The following is a 25540-nucleotide window of genomic DNA, read 5'->3' as shown; positions in this document are numbered from 1 at the left end:
CCCCGCCACTGTGTTCTGCAGGTACCCGACAGGAATACCATATATTTTAGCAGTAGGCCTATGTATGCGAGAGGGGGAAAATAGCATTGTTCAATATTTATAGAAAATTAGTTTGTTTGTCTTGTTTCTCCATACTTAGATGTTGCACACTAACCCACAGACATGCAGGTTACTTTCACTACATTGGGCAATACTCTGAATATAAGTGAATATGCACAGGCAACCTCAAAAATAGCACTGCAACTTTTTTCTGTGACGTGTCTTTTGTTGTGGGAACGTCATAAGACACTTCCACAGATCTAATCACGGATACTATCTGAAGTATTCAGAGTCCCGACACGGTGAATCAAGTGAAGACAAAGGTGGTCTCCGTCGTTTAGCCTGTTAAACCACTAGAGGGAGACAAAGGGGACATAATAATAATAATAATAATCATTTATTTTATATAGCGCTTCTCAAGACACTCGAAGTCGCTTTACAGTCCAGAGTCCAGTAGTCATACACACACACAGTCATCCCGGTGGTGGTAAGCTACATCAGTAGCCACAGCTGCCCTGGGGCAGACTGACGGAAGCGTGGCTGCCAATCAGCGCCTACGGCCCCTCCGACCACCACCAACATTCATTCACATCCATACGAACCGGGGTGAGGCTGCGGTGCATGTCTTTATGGAAAGCGCAGTCCCGTTTCAGCTCCACAGTGAAATCAACGCGCATGCTCAGTCCGTCGTTGTCTCTAATTGGTGAGTTGCTCGTGATGGGCGGGGACAGGGGGCGGGGCTTCTCTCGTCTGTTATCGGTTGAAGATTTGAAACACAGAACAAAAAGTCTTCTCGTTGGATTGTGACAGTTTGGGGATTTAATTGGCAAACAATTAATTAAGGGACCGGTGGACATTTTTTTGGGTGGGCAAATGGGACGCAACTGAAATGCCGACGGCAGGTGAGGACACCGCAACTCATTCACAGAGACATCCACGAGCGCCGCGTACGCGTTGCGCAATCGACAACCCAATAATATGTTGACATTAGACACATATTTTGTGTGCCACTGTCCCAACATAAGACGTGACGGACTCTGCAGACTGCCACCGTTGGCTGTCTCGGTTCCGTTGGGTTGCAGCTGGATAGTGTCATATTACTGCAAACCACTGAGGACCCCAAAAGACCTGAAACCAAAGTCTACAAATGCATTTTCCACCCGGTGTATGATTCACCGGACTCGATCCCTGCGGCTGCAGCAGTGTCTGTAATCCGATTATTTCTCCCGTTATGACTGTGACGTGTACCTCCAGTGTGCGTGACAGGGAGTAGACAAACACAATAGCAACGTGCCATTTGGCGCAGAAATTAAATGTAAATTATTCATCAAGTGTCCATTTGAAAGGTGCAGAGCGGGCTGAGTTTGCAATGATAAGATGTGTAAATAATAAAAAGGAGCCCCTCCCCCCACCTTTCCAGAGCCAGATGGACCCCTAATAATGATATGCTGGGGGACTGGGGATCATTATTCAAACCACTGTATGAAGAAATGTCATTGGACAGCATTGCTGACCTAGATTGGCTTGAGTTTTGAAACATCATAAGAATGAAGGATGGGTCTCCTCCCAAACAGTCATAGGGGGATTAGCATGACTCAAGGTAGCAATGATGCAATGATGTGAACATGCATATTTTATTTTTAAATAAAGATAATAATAATAATATATGACTGTGAGAGGTGCTCATTGAAATGGTATTTCTTGTCTCTATAGATAAAGAGTCTTTCTGCTGCACACTGAAGGGAAGGAAGACTGCATCCACAGCACGGAAAGAGAGAGAGCAAAATCGATCACCCGCCTGCTTTTCGGGGTAGCAGAGGAGGCCCCCGGAGATGTCAAGTCTGCTGAAGTGGTGGAGGAAGGCTGGCTTGTTGTGAGTCATCAAGGTCAGTCACGAGGCTTGTCCTTCTGAGATTCTGAATCATATACAATATGTTCACAAATCATGAGCCGTCTCATTTTCAGAAATACTCCACACCAACATAATGTTGCGCAATGAACAACAATGTAATAATATAATGTCACGATCGACTATTTGATGAAGACCCTTTTGAAGCTACTAATGCCAAACAATTAAACAAACGCAAAAGAATGAGCTTTTAAAAAAAAAGAAGCTATTTCTTAACATTCATATGTAATGTCGAAAGATTTTTTTTCTTCTTCAATATTTCAGCTGTCATTTGTTTTGAATGTGGTCTCCACAGAGGCCGGTTTAGATGAGAACAACCAGGGTGCAGAGCAGACTGAGTCCCAGGCATCGAGTTCTGCTCTTCAAGGAGACACGCTAGCAAACGTGGAAAGTGACATCAGGTGAGCGGGAGAATCCTTTCAGGAAATAATCACCATATTATATTTGAGTATGGGGGGATAACGCACAACTTTATTCCAGTTTCTAATATTGGTGAAAATCATCTTGCTTGTGTTTCCCTCCAGTGTTTTTGATCCAGAGCCCACCGTTCAAAGCAGCAGCAGCAGCGGTGGAGCCATCCCAAGCTCTGTTTCTCAGCCTCGAGCCGTGTTAGAAGTGACACAGTTGTCCTGCGTCCAGAAGGCCAAGGCCTGGGCCGACCCGCACCACATGTCTCGTAATGCCATTCAGCGCCAGAACCGCGTTCGCCAAGGAGTCCAGCACCAATACTACCACCTCCAACAGCCGGGACATCGTAACCTCAGCCACTGAGTCTCTGGCTGTAGAACGGCAAATGTCAAGCATGAAAAAATAATCCTTGATGCATTGTCCTTCATTCTTCAATACACACACGCACACATTTTTGTCTTGTGCAAATTTCAGCTATACATCTGATCTAGATGTAACCCCACATAACAACAGGCAGCTACTTTACTACTGTATGAGTATTGAAATGAAGAAGTCCCCCTCATGAAATGAGATCCACTATGTTTTCATGTTTGTGTGGATAAGTGCAGCCTTTTTTTTTAAATGAGCTGTTCTTTGCATATCCACACCACATGCAGTATTATTTAGTTTGATGTAACTGATTCAAAAATAATATGGCAATAAAGATGATGATTTTGCAACGTTTCCTTTTTATTTTGTACTTATTTTCGTCAAATTAAAATGTCCAGATGACGGGGGAACTGTTCACAATTTGACGGAAGCGAATGTCGAGATCTGATTGGCTGGGAGGTAATTGCACCGGCTGTGCTCGAACACATGGCTCGTTCAGGGAACGATGACGCTTCTGGACTTTTTACAATCGCGAGGAACCGTGTTGTTGAACTGACTCCGTCTATGTGCGAGTACGAGGAGGATGGAGTGTTCTCCTGAAACAAAACTCAACAAGCAGTTTCCGTTCAGTTACAGTAGTTTCGCTGGTTCCTCTCAATTGGCCGACGGCTCAGGTGACCTGAATAGAATCGACGGTGACAGGACGCGGAGGCACGCGACACGAGGTGAATTTGCTGACGGCAAAGTGAGAAGAAGAAAAAACCCGGATTTTGAGGTAAATGTTTTGAATATTGTTTTCAGAACTCGACCATCAACAGAAGGACGTCCCTCTGGAACAGCTGTCCTCTGGGAGCCTGTCCGACCTCACGCAGACGGACGAGGAGGGCCGCTCCGACCAGTACTCGGTCATCCACGTCTACGCCGTTTCCATCACCTTCGCCATTGGAATCACCGTTGCTTTGATTCTGAATATTCACCTGGGCCTCAGCTTTGTACGTGTAGTGCAATATAACTGCGGCTGACTGTTGCATTGTTTATCCTCAAGACGGTTTACCTTCCTCAGGTGTTTGCGGAAGGTGTGGTGGCTTCTGACCACCAGCTCTGCACTGCTCTCGGCCAGACGGTCCTTCGCGACCGCGGGTCCAGTGTGGATGCGGCCGTCGCTGCCGCCCTGTGTTTGGGTGTTGTGCATCCTCACGGGTCAGGCGTTGGTGGGTATGTGAGTGCAGGACTTATTGCTGCTCTGTGTGAGACGTCCATGTGGGCCTCACGTACACGTGTCTGGTCGCACATTCATCCGTGGATCACACTCTTCCTGCAGAGGCGGGGTGATGCTGGTTCATGACATCCAGAGGAATAAAACCACAGTGATTAATTTTCAGGGAACATCTCCGAAAGCACTTACAGAGGAGATGCTGAAAAATGTTTCTCAACTAAAGGTAGTGTAAACTAAAAAAAAAGGGAGGGGTTGAGGGGTGATCATTACATATTTTATTTATTTAAACCTTTATTTTATTGAGATTTTTAAAATCTCTTTTTAGAGGGTGACCTGGCCAGGACAGGCAGCAACATAAGAAATGCATAGTTACAAACAAAAAACGCAGAACAATACAAGTTAAAAGAAACAAAAAGTTAAGAGACGGTGACATAACCGAGTTAATTTAAGAAACTGACATTTTTGGGAACCTGCCTCCATTTTTCATTTTATATTTAAAAGCAGAAAGTGGAATCAGTTCTTTGAGTTGTGTGTGTGTGTGTGTGTGTGTGTGTGTGTGTGTGTGTGTGTGTGTGTGTGTGTGTGTGTGTGTGTGTGTGTGTGTGTGTGTGTGTGTGTGTGTGTGTGTGTGTGTGTGTGTGTGTGTGTGTGTGTGTGTGTGTGTGTGTGTGTGTGTGTGTGTGTGTATCTATCTATCTTCCTTCATCTATCTTCATCCTTTCAGGCAGGTCTGCAAGTGGGTGTGCCAGGTCTACTCAGAGGGTTACACCATGCTCACAGCTTGTATGGGAGGTAAGAGTAACAACATATCTTGTTTAGTCTCTTCTTCTTCATCATCCTTAAATCAGATATCTCCCCACAAATTTACTGCAGACTATCCTGGAAGGATGTGGTCACCAGAGCCGCGGCGGTTGCCGATGACGGTTTCAATGTGTCGTTCAGTCTTGGTGAGTCAAAACATTTTCTCACTCGACTGCATTAGACACGATGGTTGTTGTGTCCCGAGGAATGACAAGACCAGGCTGTGACTCGTCTGCGCCGTTCTATATACAGCTGAGGCCATATCGAAGGTAAAAGGCGAGCGGCTGTCGCGGCGCTTCAGGGACATGTTCCTGCCGGGTGGCCGAGCTCTGCTTCCTGGGTCGTTCCTGAGGATGTCCGGTCTGGCCGGAGTCCTCCAGGCCGGGCTGTCAAACTTCTATGATGGGAATTTCTCACGAGAGATGGAGGACGAGGTGAAGGCCGTTATTTAAATAGGTTCCTATGTTCAATCTGCTTTCAACCTTTAGCTTTCATCCAAAGGTGCGAAGAAACGGAGGTGTCCTGAGCAGAGAGGACATGAGTAACTACAGTGTACAAGTAGAGCAGCCGGTGGAGGGCCAGTACAATGGTGGGGACCACGCTTTCCTCAACGGGCGGCATAAACCTGTATGCGTTCTTCCTCCATCTAGATTGTGTTAATCTTGTCTTCTTCTTTTTTTAGAATTTATTATCCAAGTTCCGCCTCCCCCCTCTACTGGTGCAGCGTTAATATCCGCACTCAACCTTTTGGAGGCCCTCCAGCTCAATGGGAACAATAACACCGAAAATCAAACGCACCGCTGGATTGCAGAGGTATTTGAATGCAAAGCTTACATCATGTTCTCGTTTTTATTTATATATATATATATATACTTTAATTATGGCCTGGTTGAAATGGTAGGACATTGTTTATTTCTATTAAGGCTCTGGGGGGTGCTTTGGCTATAGCCAGTGGTTTGGGTGACCCTTCGTATAACTCTTCTGTGACTGAGCTGCTTTCGGACATGCTAAGGTAAACTACATTGAGGAATCTTTCAAATTATTTTTCATTATTGATTTGTCGGACTATCATTTATGATTATTTTTCTCTCTTAAATATCAAAGTATACAATTCCTGTTTTTTTCTTTATCCAATTAAAAAAACAGTGGTACTCTGTTTCCCTCACATGCCGTGAATTAAAGAATCATATTCTCTTTCGGGAACGGTGTTAAAATGTAATTAATGAAATGTAGTTTTCTTGTGGATGGACAAGCACCACAATTAACCAAATCCGTATGCCAGGTATAACTTTCTCTCTGCTCTTTCCAAAGTATCCGGAGGATCAATTCCTCCCATGCCTCTTCACCCGAGTACCCGACGCGGCCAGAGCAGATGGCTGGACAGGTAGTCGTCATGGGGCCGGATGAACTCATCGTGTCAATTGCGAGGTGATGGCGTGAGGCTACTATCTACTGGATATGTGTGGTATGTGCCGCTGGGCACACTGACATTCTTTGTATCCTATCTTTTTTTTTTGGTCTTCCTAATCTCAGTTCCTTGAGCACGCCATTCGGGAGCAGAATCATAACTGGGTCGGGCGTCATTCTCAACAGCCTCATCCTTGACTTCTCCTGGCCAAACAAAACCACGGGGCAACTCGTAACCAATCAGGTGCCACGAGAGAAAGCTCATCATTTTACAAAGTATTTTTTCTTCTAGATGTATAGGGTGCTCACTGTTTTTTTCCCCACTTGTGCACACAGAACAACAGAATCCAGCCAGGAAAGAGGCCCCAAACATCTCTCATGCCCACAATAGTGGTGCCAGCATGGCGTAAATGTGGGATCCACATCGCACTAAGCAGTTCAGGTGGACAGCAGAGTTTGAGTGGGAGCACCCAGGTCTGACCACTTAACGTCATCAGTGTTCAGATTCTTATTCAATGAAAGAAGTTAGGACTTTTTTAATATAGAAAAACATTTCCAATTTTGACTTATGTGCTTTAGGTGTTGATCAGTGCACTGTCAGTCCACAAAGGGAACCCTGAAAGCCTCTTCCTAGGAAGACTCCACCCCGATCGTCAACTAAACGGACGTCTTGTTGAACGTAAGTGGATCTTGGCCTTATCAGTGACATCACTTTTTCCCCCCCGTTTAGTAATGTCATACTTTCCTAGCTCCCTCATCAGCTGAGCTTCCAGAAGAGAGTCCGCCGTATGAAAAGGGCGTCGTAACCAGAGTGAAGACAAACTTTGTTGTCCAGGGGATCCTCAGGAACAAAGATATAATTACTGCCATAACGCCTCTATTATCCGATAGTTCATCACAGTTCTCGTGAACTTTTTATTGTGAAAAAAATCCTCCTGGTGCATATTATGTGTGGTAGTTTCTGGATAAGCTACTATTGCGCTGCATGATGCAAGTGTATGGTGGTTGTTCTCCAGTGTTTTGATACTCGTGTCATTGCGTTTACCGGCCAGCAGAGGGCAGTCATTCAATATTTACTTTCTATTGAAGAGGACAAATGTGTCTATCCATAAGAAACGTCTTAAATAAAGCTTAAAAGAATAAAGTCATAATGCTCGAGCCCTCGGCTGATATGTCCTGATCGACAACAGGCTTCGGTTTTATGCAAGTAGAGGTCACATGGTCACACACGCATAGACACATAATGGCTGATGTGCCTTCAAGAGCCTGTGTCATGCATACCAGTTGTGTTGCAGGATATAGGTCATGTGTTGCAGGATATAGGTCATGTATGTTACATGTGTTACACCGGCATGCAAAAACATGTCACTCAAAACTGCATCATTGTTAAATTTAAACCCATTTGTTTCTTAATATCTGCCGACACTTTCTTTGCAGCTACTTTATGATTAAATACATTTTCAAGCGTATCAAGAAACTGTGTGCGGTTTAACTTGTCTTCTTAAAAGTTCATTTTGGGTTTTTTAAGCAGCACTGGAGTTTTTAGGCTTCTGTCAAATTGGTGTAGTTTGTCAATGCACTGCAAGACAAAGGTCAAGAGATGGCTCTCAACACGTGTCATGACATTAAAAGCAGCTGGCAGCAGTAACATATGTTCCGTCTCAGACATCGACCCCACCACTTAAACTGAGATGCGCGTTTTCCCGTTTTAGGTTCCCCTGAGCCATTTGAGCTGCGCACGCAAGTTTGAGTTTACTGCAGGTTATCTGCGCAATAATTGTCCCCGCAGTAGTTGCCCTAGCAGCTGCTCTTAGTTTGAACACATACCATCGCCTCTCTTATCTCATTTAGTCATTGTGAGGTTTTTTTAGGGGTGAAGTCCCGAGCTGCCAAGTGGGCGTTGCCGGTCAGACGGATCAGTATTTAAGCGCGCCCACTGTTCACCTGCGGGTTACGAACCAAGAGGAGGAGCGATGCTCTGACGTCGGAACCACCTGCTATTAGTTGACGATAAACTCCGGTGACACCGGGACGAAATCCGGTCGCGGAGTAATTGCCTCTTTTGAGGAAAAAAAGAAGAGAAAACAGTAAGTGAGCCCGCACTTTTTTTCTATTTTTCAAAAGCTTTACACACTCTTAATGAAATGTAATGTTTATAAATGTGTTCGGGCAACAGGTTGCAGAGATTTTGTTTGTTTATCGGCATTTGTCTCGTTCCCATATTCAAGCTCGCGCTCTTTGAGTGACGTGTGTAAATTGCGTTAATAATAACAACCTGATTAACATCTAAGCTTACTCATAAGTTAAGTGTGCTTATTAGTTTCTGTCTATGACACCAGGAGTACAGGTTAAAGGGGAATTCTTTTGTCAATTAGTTTCAGTTGAGTCGTAGTTCATGTGAATTAAGTTTCTCCCCACCTTTTTTTAAGTGCCCTGAAGTATCCTTACTCTTGGATTCCTGCAGTTGAGCCGCGTCCCCTGAGCCCTCGCCACTGTACCGGAGGAACTATGGAGCCCGGCGCCGGAGTGGGGGAGAAGTTTTTCATCGTGGTCCGCGGCAAGTCGAGGAAAGGCTTCTGCCGGGGCTGCGTGGGCCGCGTGCAGGCGGAGCTGCAGCCCGGGGAGCTGACGGGGCTGCTGTACGGCAGCAGGGACAGCAACGCCGGGAGCCCCAAGAGCGGAGGCACCGTGAGGCGGGAGGACACGTACCCGCTGACCCGCCACCAGGCGCAGCTGCTGCTCTTCGTTTCCTCCGCGAGCAAACGCCTGGAGCTGCTGTGCAACCCACAGCTGTTCGCGGCCGTCTGCGAGGTGTCATCGGGTGACCTGGTGTTGGTGAAGCACAAGAAGGGCCACTTGCCCGCGGTGGTGAAGAACCTGATGCAGATTGGGAAGAAGGAGGACAAAGGCGACCTGCAAATTGGGAGGAAGGAGGACAAAGACTACCTGCACTTGATCGGCTTCCAGGTGGAGTTTGTGGTGGGTGAAAGTGTGAAGGGCCCCCAAATAGTGGATTCAAGTTGGAGAGCTGAGTGACTGCAACATGTGCACAATAGTGTTTATCTGTTGTTCTATGCATGGGAGAGTTACATCACATGTCATTTAGCAGACCCTTTTATCCAAAGCGACTTACAATAAGTGAATTCAACCATGAGTACAAACTCGGAACAACATCAAGAATCAAGAAAGTAAAATTTTTCCAAGAAAGCCAAACTACAAAAATACCAGTTTGACTCTTTTCCTTTGGTCTTTCCTCCAGGACAGTGATCCCAATCTGTCATCCAAGAAGCCCCCTCCTCTCGCCCTGTTCAGTGCGTCAGACATCATCCAGGTGGTCCCGTCTTACTCCGTTCCCCCTGATCTGCAACGGAAAGAAGTCCAATCTGGGAGTAAGTTTCTGTCGTTGTGGTGTCCTCGTCTTTATCCAACTAAATCCCCTTTTTAGTTTTGTGGACTATATATTGAGCCCTTCTTTAGTTTATAAAAAAGAAACCGCTCCAATCAGATAATTTTACTCCGGCTATAAAATGATTTCTGAAAGTAGGTGACACAGGGAAGTTAAGCAGTCCCGGTACACAACTGGAATAACTGGTCCTGTTGCTGTGATATGTGAAACTGCAGATTCATCACACGGTCTGAGCTGTCTACATACGTCATGTTGGCCTGTAATGTGTTGGCCTGAAGGTCAATCCGATGAGGCAGCTGATGACTAGTCTAAAAAAGAAGAAAAAATTCTTATGACTTCTAACTTTTAACCATCCGCTTCCCATACCTCTCCACAGGTTTGAACAGAACCGGGGTGAAGCACCTCAATCCAACGCCGAATACAGAAGCTTCTCCACGGCAAGTTAGAAAGAGCCGTACACGGCAGAGCATTCAGAGCCGCCGTTCAAGCACACCTCTGGAGGTGGGCTCCATGGTGGAGGTGGTGTCCAACTCGGGGCTCACGGTGTACGGGGTCGTCCAGTGGTTGGGGGTCCCAGAAGGGAAGACTGATAAATGGTCTGGGATTGAATTGGTGAGTGACTACAAAAACATTTTTGAGTTGCATTTTTCTCACGGCCTAAGGAGTCTTTCTGATGCGATTGTCATTGTTCCAGGAGTACGATGTCTCACAGGCCTTCTAGGTTGTGACTTTATGAGACATGTTGTTGGGATGTCCCACTGACCAGACTTCATCTTCACATACGCATTGACATGTGGGTAGTGGAACTGCAATATACGGCGGGATGTATTAATTATAATAGTAAATTGAGGTATTTAATTTATACAAAGATTAGGAATCTCAAAGCAACAATAAAATCATTTTGTACGGGATGCTATGGCAGATGAAGTGGACTAATAAGACATTTGACTTCATACATAAACCCCGCCACTGTGTTCTGCAGGTACCCGACAGGAATACCATATATTTTAGCAGTAGGCCTATGTATGCGAGAGGGGGAAAATAGCATTGTTCAATATTTATAGAAAATTAGTTTGTTTGTCTTGTTTCTCCATACTTAGATGTTGCACACTAACCCACAGACATGCAGGTTACTTTCACTACATTGGGCAATACTCTGAATATAAGTGAATATGCACAGGCAACCTCAAAAATAGCACTGCAACTTTTTTCTGTGACGTGTCTTTTGTTGTGGGAACGTCATAAGACACTTCCACAGATCTAATCACGGATACTATCTGAAGTATTCAGAGTCCCGACACGGTGAATCAAGTGAAGACAAAGGTGGTCTCCGTCGTTTAGCCTGTTAAACCACTAGAGGGAGACAAAGGGGACATAATAATAATAATAATCATTTATTTTATATAGCGCTTCTCAAGACACTCGAAGTCGCTTTACAGTCCAGAGTCCAGTAGTCATACACACACACAGTCATCCCGGTGGTGGTAAGCTACATCAGTAGCCACAGCTGCCCTGGGGCAGACTGACGGAAGCGTGGCTGCCAATCAGCGCCTACGGCCCCTCCGACCACCACCAACATTCATTCACATCCATACGAACCGGGGTGAGGCTGCGGTGCATGTCTTTATGGAAAGCGCAGTCCCGTTTCAGCTCCACAGTGAAATCAACGCGCATGCTCAGTCCGTCGTTGTCTCTAATTGGTGAGTTGCTCGTGATGGGCGGGGACAGGGGGCGGGGCTTCTCGTCTGTTATCGGTTGAAGATTTGAAACACAGAACAAAAAGTCTTCTCGTTGGATTGTGACAGTTTCGGGATTTAATTGGCAAACAATTAATTAAGGGACCGGTGGACATTTTTTTGGGTGGGCAAATGGGACGCAACTGAAACGCCGACGGCAGGTGAGGACACCGCAACTCATTCACAGAGACATCCACGAGCGCCGCGTACGCGTTGCGCAATCGACAACCCAATAATATGTTGACATTAGACACATATTTTGTGTGCCACTGTCCCAACATAAGACGTGACGGGCTCTGCAGACTGCCACCGTTGGCTGTCTCGGTTCCGTTGGGTTGCAGCTGGATAGTGTCATATTACTGCAAACCACTGAGGACCCCAAAAGACCTGAAACCAAAGTCTACAAATGCATTTCCCACCCGGTGTATGATTCACCGGACTCGATCCCTGCGGCTGCAGCAGTGTCTGTAATCCGATTATTTCTCCCGTTATGACTGTGACGTGTACCTCCAGTGTGCGTGACAGGGAGTAGACAAACACAATAGCAACGTGCCATTTGGCGCAGAAATTAAATGTAAATTATTCATCAAGTGTCCATTTGAAAGGTGCAGAGCGGGCTTAGTTTGCAATGATAAGATGTGTAAATAATAAAAAGGAGCCCCTCCCCCCATCTTTCCAGAGCCAGATGGACCCCTAATAATGATATGCTGGGGGAGTGGGGATCATTATTCAAACCACTGTATGAAGAAATGTCATTGGACAGCATTGGTCTGCTGACCCAGAATGGCTTGAGTTTTGAAACATCATAAGAATGAAGGATGGGTCTCCTCCCAAACAGTCATAGGGGGATTAGCATGACTCAAGGTAGCAATGATGCACTGTGAACATGCATATTTTATTTTTAAATAAAGATAATAATAATAATATATGACTCAGTGAGCGGTGCTTATTAAAATGGTATTTCTTGTCTATAGATAAAGAGTCTTTCTGCTGCACACTGAAGGGAAGGAAGACTGCATCCACAGCACGGAAAGAGAGAGAGCGAACACAGCGATGTTCAAATCGATCACCCGCCTGCTTTTCGGGGTTGCAGAGGAGGCCCCCGGAGATGTCAAGTCTGCTGAAGTGGTGGAGGAAGGCTGGCTTGTTGTGAGTCATCAAGGTCAGTCACGAGGCTTGTCCTTCTGAGATTCTGAATCATATACAATATGTTCACAAATCATGAGCCGTCTCATTTTCAGAAATACTCCACACCAACATAATGTTGCGCAATGAACAACAATGTAATAATATAATGTCACGATCGACTATTTGATGAAGACCCTTTTGAAGCTACTAATGCCAAACAATTAAACAAACGCAAAAGAATGAGCTTTAAAAAAAAAAAAGCTATTTCTTAACATTCATATGTAATGTCGAAAGATTTTTTTTCTTCTTCAATATTTCAGCTGTCATTTGTTTTGAATGTGGTCTCCACAGAGGCCGGTTTAGATGAGAACAACCAGGGTGCAGAGCAGACTGAGTCCCAGGCATCGAGCTCTGCTCTTCAAGGAGACACGCTAGCAAACGTGGAAAGTGACATCAGGTGAGCGGGAGAATCCTTTCAGGAAATAATCACCATATTATATTTGAGTATGGGGGGATAACGCACAACTTTATTCCAGTTTCTAATATTGGTGAAAATCATCTTGCTTGTGTTTCCCTCCAGTGTTTTTGATCCAGAGCCCACCGTTCAAAGCAGCAGCAGCAGCGGTGGAGCCATCCCAAGCTCTGTTTCTCAGCCTCGAGCCGTGTTAGAAGTGACACAGTTGACCTGCGTCCAGAAGGCCAAGGCCTGGGCCGACCCGCACCACATGTCTCGTAACGCCATTCAGCGCCAGAACCGCGTTCGCCAAGGAGTCCAGCACCAATACTACCACCTCCAACAGCCGGGACATCGTAACCTCAGCCACTGAGTCTCTGGCTGTAGAACGGCAAATGTCAAGCATGAAAAAATAATCCTTGATGCATTGTCCTTCATTCTTCAATACACACACACGCACACACATTTTTGTCTTGTGCAAATTTCAGCTATACATCTGATCTAGATGTAACCCCACATAACAACAGGCAGCTACTTTACTACTGTATGAGTATTGAAATGAAGAAGTCCCCCTCATGAAATGAGATCCACTATGTTTTCATGTTTGTGTGGATAAGTGCAGCCTTTTTTTAAAAATGAGCTGTTCTTTGCATATCCACACCACATGCAGTATTATTTAGTTTGATGTAACTGATTCAAAAATAATATGGCAATAAAGATGATGATTTTGCAACGTTTCCTTTTTATTTTTGTACTTATTTTCGTCAAATTAAAATGTCCAGATGACGGGGGAACTGTTCACAATTTGACGGAAGCGAATGTCGAGATCTGATTGGCTGGGAGGTAATTGCACCGGCTGTGCTCGAACACATGGCTCGTTCAGGGAACGATGACGCTTCTGGACTTTTTACAATCGCGAGGAACCGTGTTGTTGAACTGACTCCGTCTATGTGCGAGTACGAGGAGGATGGAGTGTTCTCCTGAAACAAAACTCAACAAGCAGTTTCCGTTCAGTTACAGTAGTTTCGCTGGTTCCTCTCAATTGGCCGACGCCTCAGGTGACCTGAATAGAATCGACGGTGACAGGACGCGGAGGCACGCGACACGAGGTGAATTTGCTGACGGCAAAGTGAGAAGAAAAAAAACCCGGATTTTGAGCTAAATGTTTTGAATATTGTTTTCAGAACTCGACCATCAACAGAAGGACGTCCCTCTGGAACAGCTGTCCTCTGGGAGCCTGTCCGACCTCACGCAGACGGACGAGGAGGGCCGCTCCGACCAGTACTCGGTCATCCACGTCTACGCCGTTTCCATCACCTTCGCCATTGGAATCACCGTTGCTTTGATTCTGAATATTCACCTGGGCCTCAGCTTTGTACGTGCAGTGCAATATAACTGCGGCTGACTGTTGCATTGTTTATCCTCAAGACGGTTTACCTTCCTCAGGTGTTTGCGGAAGGTGTGGTGGCTTCTGACCACCAGCTCTGCACTGCTCTCGGCCAGACGGTCCTTCGCGACCGCGGGTCCAGTGTGGATGCGGCCGTCGCTGCCGCCCTGTGTTTGGGTGTTGTGCATCCTCACGCGTCAGGCGTTGGTGGGTATGTGAGTGCAGGACTTATTGCTGCTCTGTGTGAGACGTCCATGTGGGCCTCACGTACACGTGTCTGGTCGCACATTCATCCGTGGATCACACTCTTCCTGCAGAGGCGGGGTGATGCTGGTTCATGACATCCAGAGGAATAAAACCACGGTGATTAATTTTCAGGGAACATCTCCGAAAGCACTTACAGAGGAGATGCTGAAAAATGTTTCTCAACTAAAGGTAGTGTAAACTAAAAAAAATGGAGGGGTTGAGGGGTGATCATTACATATTTTATTTATTTAAACCTTTATTTTATTGAGATTTTAAAAATCTCTTTTTAGAGGGTGACCTGGCCAAGACAGGCAGCAACATAAGAAATGCATAGTTACAAACAAAAAACGCAGAACAATACAAGTTAAAAGAAACAAAAAGTGAAGAGACGGTGACATAACCGAGTTAATTTAAGAAACTGACATTTTTGAGAACCTGCCTCCATTTTTCATTTTATATTTAAAAGCAGAAAGTGGAATCACTTCTTTGAGTTTTATATAAGTGTGTGTGTGTGTGTGTATATATATCTTCATCCTTTCAGGCAGGTCTGCAAGTTGGTGTGCCAGGTCTACTCAGAGCGTTACACCATGCTCACAGCTTGTATGGGAGGTAAGAGTAACAACATATCTTGTTTAGTCTCTTCTTCTTCATCATCCTTAAATCAGATATCTCCCCACAAATTTACTGCAGACTATCCTGGAAGGATGTGGTCACCAGAGCCGCGGCGGTTGCCGATGACGGTTTCAATGTGTCGTTCAGTCTTGGTGAGTCAAAACATTTTCTCACTCGACTGCATTAGACACGATGGTTGTTGTGTCCCGAGGAATGACAAGACCAGGCTGTGACTCGTCTGCGCCGTTCTATATACAGCTGAGGCCATATCGAAGGTAAAAGGCGAGCGGCTGTCGCGGCGCTTCAGGGACATGTTCCTGCCGGGTGGCCGAGCTCTGCTTCCTGGGTCGTTCCTGAGGATGTCCGGTCTGGCCGGAGTCCTCCAGGCCGGGCTGTCAAACTTCTATGATGGGAATTTCTCACGAGAGATGGAGGACGAGGTGAAGGCGGTTATTTAAATAGGTTCCTGTGTTCAATCTGCTTTCAACCTTTAGCTTTCATCCAAAGGTGCGAAGAAACGGAGGTGTCCTGAGCAGAGAGGACATGAGTAACTACAGTGTACAAGTAGAGCAGCCGGTGGAGGGCCAGTACAATGGTGGGGACCACGCTTTCCTCAACGGGCGGCATAAACCTGTATGCGTTCTTCCTCCATCTAGATTGTGTTAATCTTGTCTTTTTCTTTTTTTAGAATTTATTATCCAAGTTCCGCCTCCCCCCTCTACTGGTGCAGCGTTAATATCCGCACTCAACCTTTTGGAGGCCCTCCAGCTCAATGGGAACAATAACACCGAAAATCAAACGCACCGCTGGATTGCAGAGGTATTTGAATGCAAAGCTTACATCATGTTCTCGTTTTTATTTATATATATATATATATACTTTAATTATGGCCTGGTTGAAATGGTAGGACATTGTTTATTTCTATTAAGGCTCTGGGGGGTGCTTTGGCTATAGCCAGTGGTTTGGGTGACCCTTCGTATAACTCTTCTGTGACTGAGCTGCTCTCGGACATGCTAAGGTAAACTACATTGAGGAGTCTTTCAAATTATTTTTCATTATTGATTTGTCGGACTATCATTTATGATTATTTTTCTCTCTTAAATATCAAAGTATATAATTCCTGTTTTTTTCTTTATCCAATTAAAAAAACAGTGGTACTCTGTTTCCCTCATATGCCGTGAATTAAAGAATCATATTCTCTTTCGGGAACGGTGTTAAAATGTAATTAATGAAATGTAGTTTTCTTGTGGATGGACAAGCACCACAATTAACCAAATCCGTATGCCAGGTATAACTTTCTCTCTGCTCTTTCCAAAGTATCCGGAGGATCAATTCCTCCCATGCCTCTTCACCCGAGTACCCGACGCGGCCAGAGCAGATGGCTGGACAGGTAGTCGTCATGGGGCCGGATGAACTCATCGTGTCAATTGCGAGGTGATGGCGTGAGGCTACTATCTACTGGATATGTGTGGTATGTGCCGCTGGGCACACTGACATTCTTTGTATCCTATCTTTTTTTTTTTGTCTTCCTAATCTCAGTTCCTTGAGCACGCCATTCGGGAGCAGAATCATAACTGGGTCGGGCGTCATTCTCAACAGCCTCATCCTTGACTTCTCCTGGCCAAACAAAACCCCGGGGCAACTCGTAACCAATCAGGTGCCACGAGAGAAAGCTCATCATTTTACAAAGTATTTTTTCTTCTAGATGTATAGGGTGCTCACTGTTTTTTTCCCCACTTGTGCACACAGAACAACAGAATCCAGCCAGGAAAGAGGCCCCAAACATCTCTCATGCCCACAATAGTGGTGCCAGCATGGCGTAAATGTGGGATCCACATCGCACTAAGCAGTTCAGGTGGACAGCAGAGTTTGAGTGGGAGCACCCAGGTCTGACCACTTAACGTCATCAGTGTTCAGATTCTTATTCAATGAAAGAAGTTAGGACTTTTTTTTTAATATAGAAAAAACATTTCCAATTTTGACTTATGTGCTTTTAGGTGTTGATCAGTGCACTGTCAGTCCACAAAGGGAACCCTGAAAGCCTCTTCCTAGGAAGACTCCACCCCGATCGTCAACTAAACGGACGTCTTGTTGAACGTAAGTGGATCTTGGCCTTATCAGTGACATCACTTTTTTCCCCCCCGTTTAGTAATGTCATACTTTCCTAGCTCCCTCATCAGCTGAGCTTCCAGAAGAGAGTCCGCCGTATGAAAAGGGCGTCGTAACCAGAGTGAAGACAAACTTTGTTGTCCAGGGGATCCTCAGGAACAAAGATATAATTACTGCCATAACGCCTCTATTATCCGATAGTTCATCACAGTTCTCGTGAACTTTTTATTGTGAAAAAAATCCTCCTGGTGCATATTATGTGTGGTAGTTTCTGGATAAGCTACTATTGCGCTGCATGATGCAAGTGTATGGTGGTTGTTCTCCAGTGTTTTGATACTCGTGTCATTGCGTTTACCGGCCAGCAGAGGGCAGTCATTCAATATTTACTTTCTATTGAAGAGGACAAATGTGTCTATCCATAAGAAACGTCTTAAATAAAGCTTAAAAGAATAAAGCCATCATGCTCGAGCCCTCGGCTGATATGTCCTGATCGACAACAGGCTTCGGTTTTATGCAAGTAGAGGTCACATGGTCACACACGCATAGACACATAATGGCTGATGTGCCTTCAAGAGCCTGTGTCATGCATACCAGTTGTGTTGCAGGATATAGGTCATGTATGTTACATGTGTTACACCGGCATGCAAAAACATGTCACTCAAAACTGCATCATTGTTAAATTTAAACCCATTTGTTTCTTAATATCTGCCGACACTTTCTTTGCAGCTACTTTATGATTAAATACATTTTCAAGCGTATCAAGAAACTGTGTGCGGTTTAACTTGTCTTCTTAAAAGTTCATTTTGGGTTTTTTAAGCAGCACTGGAGTTTTTAGGCTTCTGTCAAATTGGTGTAGTTTGTCAATGCACTGCAAGACAAAGGTCAAGAGATGGCTCTCAACACGTGTCATGACATTAAAAGCAGCTGGCAGCAGTAACATATGTTCCGTCTCAGACATCGACCCCACCACTTAAACTGAGATGCGCGTTTCCCCGTTTTAGGTTCCCCTGAGCCATTTGAGCTGCGCACGCAAGTTTGAGTTTACTGCAGGTTATCTGCGCAATAATTGTCCCCGCAGTAGTTGCCCTAGCAGCTGCTCTTAGTTTGAACACATACCATCGCCTCTCTTATCTCATTTAGTCATTGTGAGGTTTTTTTAGGGGTGAAGTCCCGAGCTGCCAAGTGGGCGTTGCCGGTCAGACGGATCAGTATTTAAGCGCGCCCACTGTTCACCTGCGGGTTACGAACCAAGAGGAAGAGCGATGCTCTGACGTCGGAACCACCTGCTATTAGTTGACGATAAACTCCGGTGACACCGGGACGAAATCCGGTCGCGGAGTAATTGCCTCTTTTGAGGAAAAAAAGAAGAGAAAACAGTAAGTGAGCCCGCACTTTTTTTCTATTTTTCAAAAGCTTTACACACTCTTAATGAAATGTAATGTTTATAAATGTGTTCGGGTAACAGGTTGCAGAGATTTTGTTTGTTTATCTGCATTTGTCTCGTTCCCATATTCAAGCTCGCGCTCTTTGAGTGACGTGTGTAAATTGCGTTAATAATAACAACCTGATTAACATCTAAGCTTACTCATAAGTTAAGTGTGCTTATTAGTTTCTGTCTATGACACCAGGAGTACAGGTTAAAGGGGAATTCTTTTGTCAATTAGTTTCAGTTGAGTCGTAGTTCATGTGAATTAAGTTTCTCCCCACCTTTTTTTAAGTGCCCTGAAGTATCCTTACTCTTGTATTCCTGCAGTTGAGCCGCGTCCCCTGAGCCCTCGCCACTGTACTGGAGGAACTATGGAGCCCGGCGCCGGAGTGGGGGAGAAGTTTTTCATCGTGGTCCGCGGCAAGTCGAGGAAAGGCTTCTGCCGGGGCTGCGTGGGCCGCGTGCAGGCGGAGCTGCAGCCCGGGGAGCTGACGGGGCTGCTGTACGGCAGCAGGGACAGCAACGCCGGGAGCCCCAAGAGCGGAGGCACCGTGAGGCGGGAGGACACGTACCCGCTGACCCGCCACCAGGCGCAGCTGCTGCTCTTCGTTTCCTCCGCGAGCAAACGCCTGGAGCTGCTGTGCAACCCACAGCTGTTCGCGGCCGTCTGCGAGGTGTCATCGGGTGACCTGGTGTTGGTGAAGCACAAGAAGGGCCACTTGCCCGCGGTGGTGAAGAACCTGATGCAGATTGGGAAGAAGGAGGACAAAGGCGACCTGCAAATTGGGAGGAAGGAGGACAAAGACTACCTGCACTTGATCGGCTTCCAGGTGGAGTTTGTGGTGGGTGAAAGTGTGAAGGGCCCCCAAATAGTGGATTCAAGTTGCAGAGCTGAGTGACTGCAACATGTGCACAATAGTGTTTATCTGTTGTTCTATGCATGTGAGAGTTACATCACATGTCATTTAGCAGACCCTTTTATCCAAAGCGACTTACAATAAGTGAATTCAACCATGAGTACAAACTCGGAACAACATCAAGAATCAAGAAAGTAAAATTTTTCCAAGAAAGCCAAACTACAAAAATACCAGTTTGACTCTTTTCCTTTGGTCTTTCCTCCAGGACAGTGATCCCAATCTGTCATCCAAGAAGCCCCCTCCTCTCGCCCTGTTCAGTGCGTCAGACATCATCCAGGTGGTCCCGTCTTACTCCGTTCCCCCTGATCTGCAACGGAAAGAAGTCCAATCTGGGAGTAAGTTTCTGTCGTTGTGGTGTCCTTGTCTTTATCCAACTAAATCCCCTTTTTAGTTTTGTGGACTATATATTGAGCCCTTCTTTAGTTTATAAAGAAAAAGAAACCGCTCCAATCAGATAATTTTACTCCGGATATAAAATGATTTCTGAAAGTAGGTGACACAGGGAAGTTAAGCAGTCCCGGTACACAACTGGAATAACTGGTCCTGTTGCTGTGATATGTGAAACTGCAGATTCATCACACGGTCTGAGCTGTCTACATACCTCATGTTGGCCTGTAATGTGTTGGCCTGAAGGTCAATCCGATGAGGCAGCTGATGACTAGTCTAAAAAATCTTATGACTTCTAACTTTTAACCATCCGCTTCCCATACCTCTCCACAGGTTTGAACAGAACCGGGGTGAAGCACCTCAATCCAACGCCGAATACAGAAGCTCCTCCACGGCAAGTTAGAAAGAGCCGTACACGGCAGAGCATTCAGAGCCGCCGTTCAAGCACACCTCTGGAGGTGGGCTCCATGGTGGAGGTGGTGTCCAACTCGGGGCTCACGGTGTACGGGGTCGTCCAGTGGTTGGGGGTCCCAGAAGGGAAGACTGATAAATGGTCTGGGATTGAATTGGTGAGTGACTACAAAAACATTTTTGAGTTGCATTTTTCTCACGGCCTAAGGAGTCTTTCTGATGCGATTGTCATTGTTCCAGGAGTACGATGTGAAGGGCTGCTCTGATGGGACTTGCGGAGGCCAGAGGTATTTCACCTGCAAAGGTGGCAGGGCGTTGTTTGTTCCCGCCAAGAAGTGCAAACCTGACGGCAGGTTCGTCTGCACGTCGCCAGAAAAGAAGAACCTCAACCCCGACGACGCACCTCCAGGTTAAACATCCTCCAGAATGTCTTCCACTGAACTGCGGTGGACTCGTTAGTCCACTAAACACTATTCACGAACTTTCGATCAAGTATTGTGTAAAGTCAGTACATGAAGTGTTAGAGATATTTTTCATTCGTCTCAGATGTGTCATTTATGATTCACACATCTGTCACGGACTCTGCTTTGTGATGTCACACTTGGGTTGAACATTCGTTTAATTGTCTGACTTCTTCTCACACCCTTCTGAAGAAAAATAGAGTCCAACTGCTCCTGAAACAATGCACGGCTTAGTGAACTTATTTTTTTATAAATAGATTGAAAGAGCATGTGGGTGGTTCATCTGGTTGTAGCTATTTGTGTTGACTGACGTATGTGCACCTGTTTGAACTGGGACATGATGACTTTTCTTTCTTTTTGTATTCTGTCACTTTTTTTATGTCGTATGTCTGAAACTTTGTTTAATGTGCTGCTGCTTGTTTCGGCATGACACTCTTGGAAAGGAGATTTTAAATCTCAATGAGGCTTTTCCGGGTAAAATAAATCAAACTTCCTGCTTTTGGAAGAGCAGGTTAATCCGTCTTCAGAAAGACAAAGTGTGGTCGTCCAGTCGGCTGCTGCAGAATACTGCGTCTCTACCTCCAGCTACGAGTGAAATACAGAGGCCTGTGTCGGGCCGCCATTTATTCGATCAGTTTGTGTGTGTTTGCTCTCCGTTTTCAGTTCCTCCTTTTGAGGAGTCTGAGGAGGATGCGCCTCCTATTCCTGAATCCGAGGCCTTGTCTTTGTTGGTGGGACGAATGAAAGGGATCCAGGGTCACATCAACTCCTGTTACCTCGATGCCACGCTCTTGAGGTAAATCCAGTTTGACGCCTCTCGGGGCATTTTATCCTTCAACGCAGCACCCGGTTTTTAATTTAGTCTCATTATCTCAAGTTTTTTTTTATGACGGGGAGATCATGGACAACTTTTCAAATGAGCACGGTGAGTTCACTTGACAAACACAATGTTTTTTTCTGCATTCAGTTTGTTCAGTACATCCGTGACCCTGGACAACATCTGCAGAAGATCTGCTGACGCGGAGAAACCCGTAACCTGCACCCTGAGAAAAATAGTCAACCGTTTGCGCAGGTATACACACTACGCTGTCTTTAATCCAGTGTTGCCCTCGCATTAACAAGTCTGCAAAACATAATGACATCCTGCATAATCTCAACTGGTGTACAAGTCTTAATGATACTTAATACACTTGCAAACACAAAAGAGCAGGGCGTCAAGCTATGTGGAACTTAATGAAGGGTGTGATGCGTCTTTATGTGTGCACTCCTGATCGTGTTCTCACTGGAGGCTAATATACACTTGTAATGTGCTTGTCGCAGACAAGGGTTTGTCCCTGCAGAGAGTGTCATGAATTTCCGCAAAGAGCTTGGCTGCGACACCTTCCGAACAGAGGAGAAAGGTACACGCCAATATCTTGCTAGTAATTACAGTCATTGTGAGGTTACATGCCCAAACCTACTGTTCAATTTCTGTCAGTTCTTTGTTGTTGTTGTTGTTGATTGCTTGGCTTTACTGCAGACCCGGAGGAGTTCATCACGGTCCTCTTCCAGAACGTGCTTTGCATGGAGCCGCTGCTCAAGCTCAGGTAGGACCTGAAGCCACCCGGTGTTAAAGATCCTGTCCCATGTGACGGCGTAAAAGTTGCAGAAATATACTTTTTTTATTTTTTAGATCGGGCCAAGAAACTTGTCAGGGTGCCTACACCTTCCAGATCTTTCTGGAAAAAGATCAGATGGGGCCGATGCCCACCGTCCAACAGCTGCTGGACACATCCTGCCTGTCGGGTGACCTCAAGTTTGAAGAGGTGAGCGTTTGCTCCTGTTGAAAGTGGTTTATTGAGCGTTTGTTTCTGGACATTAATGTAATCGCCGTCACTGTTTGTCCCTCAGACGCCGTCCTGTCTCATGGTTCAGATGCCGAGGTTTGGAAACAAGTATAAGATGTTTTCTCACATAATTCCCTCCACTGAGCTTGACATCACAGATCTCCTATACAACTGTGAGAAACGGACTTGGTCTGCATTGACTTTTTTATTTATTTAAATCATGTAGCACGTGAATGGATTTTTTTATTTATTATTCGTGTTTTTTGAGGAGCTCAAATATGCTGACGGCTCGCTTAATTCCCCCCCAACAGCTCCAAGGGAATGCTTCATCTGTGGGCATCTGGCTGAGTACGAGTGTCTTCAGTGTCTGCCAGATCGCAAGCTGCAGCCAGGGAGGATAAAACAGTACTGCTCTACCTGCAACGCACAGGTACGCCAGATAGCCAGTTTAGATGTCCGATACCTGCAAACGTGTTAAACTCACTCGCTAATTGTTCCTTCAGGTGCACACCCATCCCTCACGGCAGGGTCACACCGCCAAAGCTCTCGTGGTGCCAGCAGACGCAGCCTCTGATTCTCCGGTGCGCAGGCACACGATGCAGCTGTTTGCTGTGCTCTGCATTCAAACCAGCCACTACGTGTCCTTTGTCAAGTGCGGCCCCGACACTCACTCCTGGCTCTTCTTTGACAGCATGGCAGACCGATGCGGTAAGATGGATTTCGGCTCGTTTTTTATTTACTTATTTTTGCCGTGATAGAATTGGAAAAAATCCTGATGTTCGTGGAAACTCCGCCTACGAAGCGGTAACCCCGCGACTTCCTTCTTACCGTCGCATTGAAAATGCGGAAGGTTATGTTTTGATCGCCGTGTATTTATTTATTTCTTTGTATGCGCGTTATTCGCATAACAAAAAAAGTTTTAAACCGAATCGCATGACATTTGGTGGGATGATTGGTTATTATCCGGGGACCATTTGATTAGATTTTGGGATCGATCGGGTCAAAGGTCAAGGTCAAGGTCATGAAAAGGTCAACATCTTCTTGAATCGCATGACATTTGGTGGGATGATTGGTTATTATCCGGGGACCATTTGATTCGATTTTGGGATCAATCGGGTCAAAGGTCAAGGTCATCGATAGGTCAAAATCTTCTTTTTACCATAGCACGGTCAATTTATATCCAATTGGCATGCAACTAATGCCAAAATGTTCATAATTCAATGCCCAGTGTTGTGATATGCGAAGGTATGCGCTCTACCGAGTGCCCGTTCTAGTTTCCTTATAAGGCAGCTTCGACAGTGTGAGGTCTAAGACTTTTATCCCTTCTTGGGCTGATCTAATCTCAAAGGCTGCTCGTTCCGACAGGTGACGATCACCGTGGCTACAGCATTCCTGTGATCCGAGCGTGTCCGGAGTTGGGTGACTTCCTGTCCCGGCCGGAGGAGGAGCTGGCTTGTTCTAACCCCTCCCAGGCGCCTGAGTTGGTGTGCAGGCTGCTGTGCGACTCGTACATGTTTTTATACCAAAACCCAGCCGCGCCAATTTTGACGCCAAACCAGCAGGAGTCTTAGACGCCCGTGAGGCCGAGGACGTAGCGTTCCAATAACAACGCCTTTAATAACCTTGCCTCTGCACAATCAACTGGATTATGGGTTTGTTATTAGAAACGGAGGCTTCGAACATCACGTAGGAAAGCGATACGAAGAGAAGCCGACTATGAATGTAGTTTAAAGTTGATGTAGATATGTAAGGAGAGAGAGAATGTCAGTGGAACGGAGATGCACTTCCTCCTGAAGTGTAAAACATTCAACGAAGTAAGAAACAATGATTTTGAAGGACAGGGAATGACCTCCACATGCACGCATGCGTTTGTTAAAATGTAATTGTAACACTGTACATATATTGTTATTATACAACAATCACATTGTGTTTTAATATTATTGTACTTTTCATTTTTATGTTTTGGGAACGTTTTTATTTTTTATTTTTTTACTTTCATGTCAATAAAGCCACATTGACTTGAATTGAATGAGCAGTGAAATGTTCATATCTGAACTCTTAAAAAATACCTTCTTTATCTCCTTGATGTTGTTACACTGAGATAATGATGACCATCATTTTTCAAAGGAAACTGAATTTGAATTGCGCATCTAGGCCGGGTATTTGGAATGTTAAACGAGTACTTGGTGACTTGTTTGTGCAATATTTCTTTTCTTTGGATTGTCAGATGTGACCTAACACACTCACTGAATCCTCCCAGGTCATGTGAATGACGTGCTTTTCTTGTTGTTGATGGGCTGTCTCTTAGAGAAAAAAAAGAAGATTGGAATGTGGGGTGAACTCGACAGGCTGGAAAATAAGCTTTTCAAAGATATGTGTTATGTATTGAGTATAACTATCTGCAACGTGGTAGAAGAAAAGTAACAAATGGGACAAACATGTTCTTCCACGCTGCAAATTTCAAATGTAAGACTCAATTCAGAATATCTCCACATTGAGGTTGAAAGTGAAAAAGCTATGGCTAGGAGATTGGTTAACAGCATCGGCATAGTTACTTTCTAACTTGCTGAAAAAGACCCTGTCCTATCTGTCGACCTTTCCCAATACTTTTGTCAACAATTTCACTGTGGAGATTTTACATCGGCACATTACTGGATCTGTGATTTTCATCAATCAAATCTCAAATTTGCAGTTGGAAATCAGTGAATTACAGAATTGTATTGTGCTATATATATATTAGCGCACAGAGCCCCTCTAAAAAGATACACCACTGCCTATCATAATGCTTTTTAGTGGTAATTTACAGTGTGGACTAATTCATTTCGATCTGTTTGACATTTGAAATATCTTTTTATGCTAAGAGTCTAGACATAATGTAGTGCTTT

The 25540-nt window shown here is 45.3% G+C and overlaps 4 protein-coding genes and 1 long non-coding RNA gene across 5 annotated transcripts; all 5 read left to right on the top strand.

The window, feature by feature from the left end:
- Window positions 1-787: 787 nt before the first annotated feature.
- On the top strand, window positions 788-2789 carry LOC130208746 (uncharacterized). The gene is made up of 4 exons (XR_008834478.1): window positions 788-941; window positions 1753-1925; window positions 2244-2349; window positions 2473-2789. It is a non-coding gene; the product is annotated as an uncharacterized LOC130208746 (long non-coding RNA).
- Window positions 2790-4815: 2026 nt separating this feature from the next.
- LOC130208311 (uncharacterized) lies at window positions 4816-10276 on the top strand. The gene is made up of 12 exons (XM_056437355.1): window positions 4816-4888; window positions 4995-5331; window positions 5425-5555; window positions 5666-5754; window positions 6054-6170; window positions 6276-6393; window positions 6486-6623; window positions 6729-6828; window positions 6899-9128; window positions 9409-9538; window positions 9932-10167; window positions 10250-10276. Exons 9-12 carry the CDS (start codon window positions 8658-8660, stop codon window positions 10274-10276), a joined length of 864 nt encoding a protein of 287 aa, XP_056293330.1. The 5' UTR covers window positions 4816-4888; window positions 4995-5331; window positions 5425-5555; window positions 5666-5754; window positions 6054-6170; window positions 6276-6393; window positions 6486-6623; window positions 6729-6828; window positions 6899-8657.
- A 1042-nt stretch (window positions 10277-11318) lies between these two features.
- tp53inp2 (tumor protein p53 inducible nuclear protein 2) lies at window positions 11319-13610 on the top strand. The gene is made up of 4 exons (XM_056437904.1): window positions 11319-11452; window positions 12266-12453; window positions 12771-12876; window positions 13000-13610. The coding sequence occupies exons 2-4, from the start codon at window positions 12345-12347 to the stop codon at window positions 13244-13246; spliced, it is 462 nt and encodes a 153-aa protein (XP_056293879.1). The 5' UTR covers window positions 11319-11452; window positions 12266-12344; the 3' UTR covers window positions 13247-13610.
- Window positions 13611-13691: 81 nt separating this feature from the next.
- LOC130208310 (glutathione hydrolase 7-like) lies at window positions 13692-17827 on the top strand. The gene is made up of 15 exons (XM_056437353.1): window positions 13692-13716; window positions 14058-14248; window positions 14320-14471; window positions 14578-14695; window positions 15048-15115; window positions 15197-15270; window positions 15377-15558; window positions 15626-15713; window positions 15807-15937; window positions 16048-16136; window positions 16436-16552; window positions 16658-16775; window positions 16868-17005; window positions 17116-17215; window positions 17287-17827. The coding sequence occupies exons 1-15, from the start codon at window positions 13692-13694 to the stop codon at window positions 17445-17447; spliced, it is 1752 nt and encodes a 583-aa protein (XP_056293328.1). The 3' UTR covers window positions 17448-17827.
- A 1116-nt stretch (window positions 17828-18943) lies between these two features.
- cyldb (cylindromatosis (turban tumor syndrome), b) lies at window positions 18944-24679 on the top strand. Its single transcript, XM_056437515.1, has 13 exons — window positions 18944-19495; window positions 19776-19905; window positions 20291-20526; window positions 20609-20777; window positions 21493-21625; window positions 21797-21901; window positions 22150-22229; window positions 22349-22415; window positions 22502-22634; window positions 22720-22828; window positions 22967-23085; window positions 23159-23363; window positions 24021-24679. The coding sequence occupies exons 1-13, from the start codon at window positions 19025-19027 to the stop codon at window positions 24224-24226; spliced, it is 2163 nt and encodes a 720-aa protein (XP_056293490.1). The 5' UTR covers window positions 18944-19024; the 3' UTR covers window positions 24227-24679.
- The last annotated feature ends 861 nt before the right edge of the window (window positions 24680-25540 follow it).

The sequence above is a fragment of the Pseudoliparis swirei genome, chromosome 18 (genome assembly GCF_029220125.1).
Source record: "Pseudoliparis swirei isolate HS2019 ecotype Mariana Trench chromosome 18, NWPU_hadal_v1, whole genome shotgun sequence".
Lineage (NCBI taxonomy): Eukaryota > Metazoa > Chordata > Actinopteri > Perciformes > Liparidae > Pseudoliparis > Pseudoliparis swirei.
This window is presented reverse-complemented; position numbering and strand designations above follow the sequence as displayed.

Bases quoted from the DNA above. Each gene is read 5' to 3' on its own strand.
- LOC130208311 (XM_056437355.1), top strand. From the start codon at position 8,658: ATGGAGCCCGGCGCCGGAGTGGGGGAGAAGTTTTTCATCGTGGTCCGC. The intron at 9,129-9,408 runs GTGGGTGAAAGT...TCTTTCCTCCAG, and splicing joins GCTTCCAGGTGGAGTTTGTG to GACAGTGATCCCAATCTGTC. The intron at 10,168-10,249 runs GTGAGTGACTAC...TCATTGTTCCAG, and splicing joins AATGGTCTGGGATTGAATTG to GAGTACGATGTCTCACAGGC.
- tp53inp2 (XM_056437904.1), top strand. From the start codon at position 12,345: ATGTTCAAATCGATCACCCGCCTGCTTTTCGGGGTTGCAGAGGAGGCC. The intron at 12,454-12,770 runs GTCAGTCACGAG...TGGTCTCCACAG, and splicing joins GCTTGTTGTGAGTCATCAAG to AGGCCGGTTTAGATGAGAAC. The intron at 12,877-12,999 runs GTGAGCGGGAGA...GTTTCCCTCCAG, and splicing joins AACGTGGAAAGTGACATCAG to TGTTTTTGATCCAGAGCCCA.
- LOC130208310 (XM_056437353.1), top strand. From the start codon at position 13,692: ATGTCGAGATCTGATTGGCTGGGAG. The intron at 16,137-16,435 runs GTAAACTACATT...CTCTTTCCAAAG, and splicing joins CTGCTCTCGGACATGCTAAG to TATCCGGAGGATCAATTCCT. The intron at 16,776-16,867 runs GTGCCACGAGAG...TTGTGCACACAG, and splicing joins GGCAACTCGTAACCAATCAG to AACAACAGAATCCAGCCAGG.
- cyldb (XM_056437515.1), top strand. From the start codon at position 19,025: ATGGAGCCCGGCGCCGGAGTGGGGGAGAAGTTTTTCATCGTGGTCCGC. The intron at 22,635-22,719 runs GTGAGCGTTTGC...TTTGTCCCTCAG, and splicing joins GTGACCTCAAGTTTGAAGAG to ACGCCGTCCTGTCTCATGGT. The intron at 23,364-24,020 runs GTAAGATGGATT...TCGTTCCGACAG, and splicing joins CAGCATGGCAGACCGATGCG to GTGACGATCACCGTGGCTAC.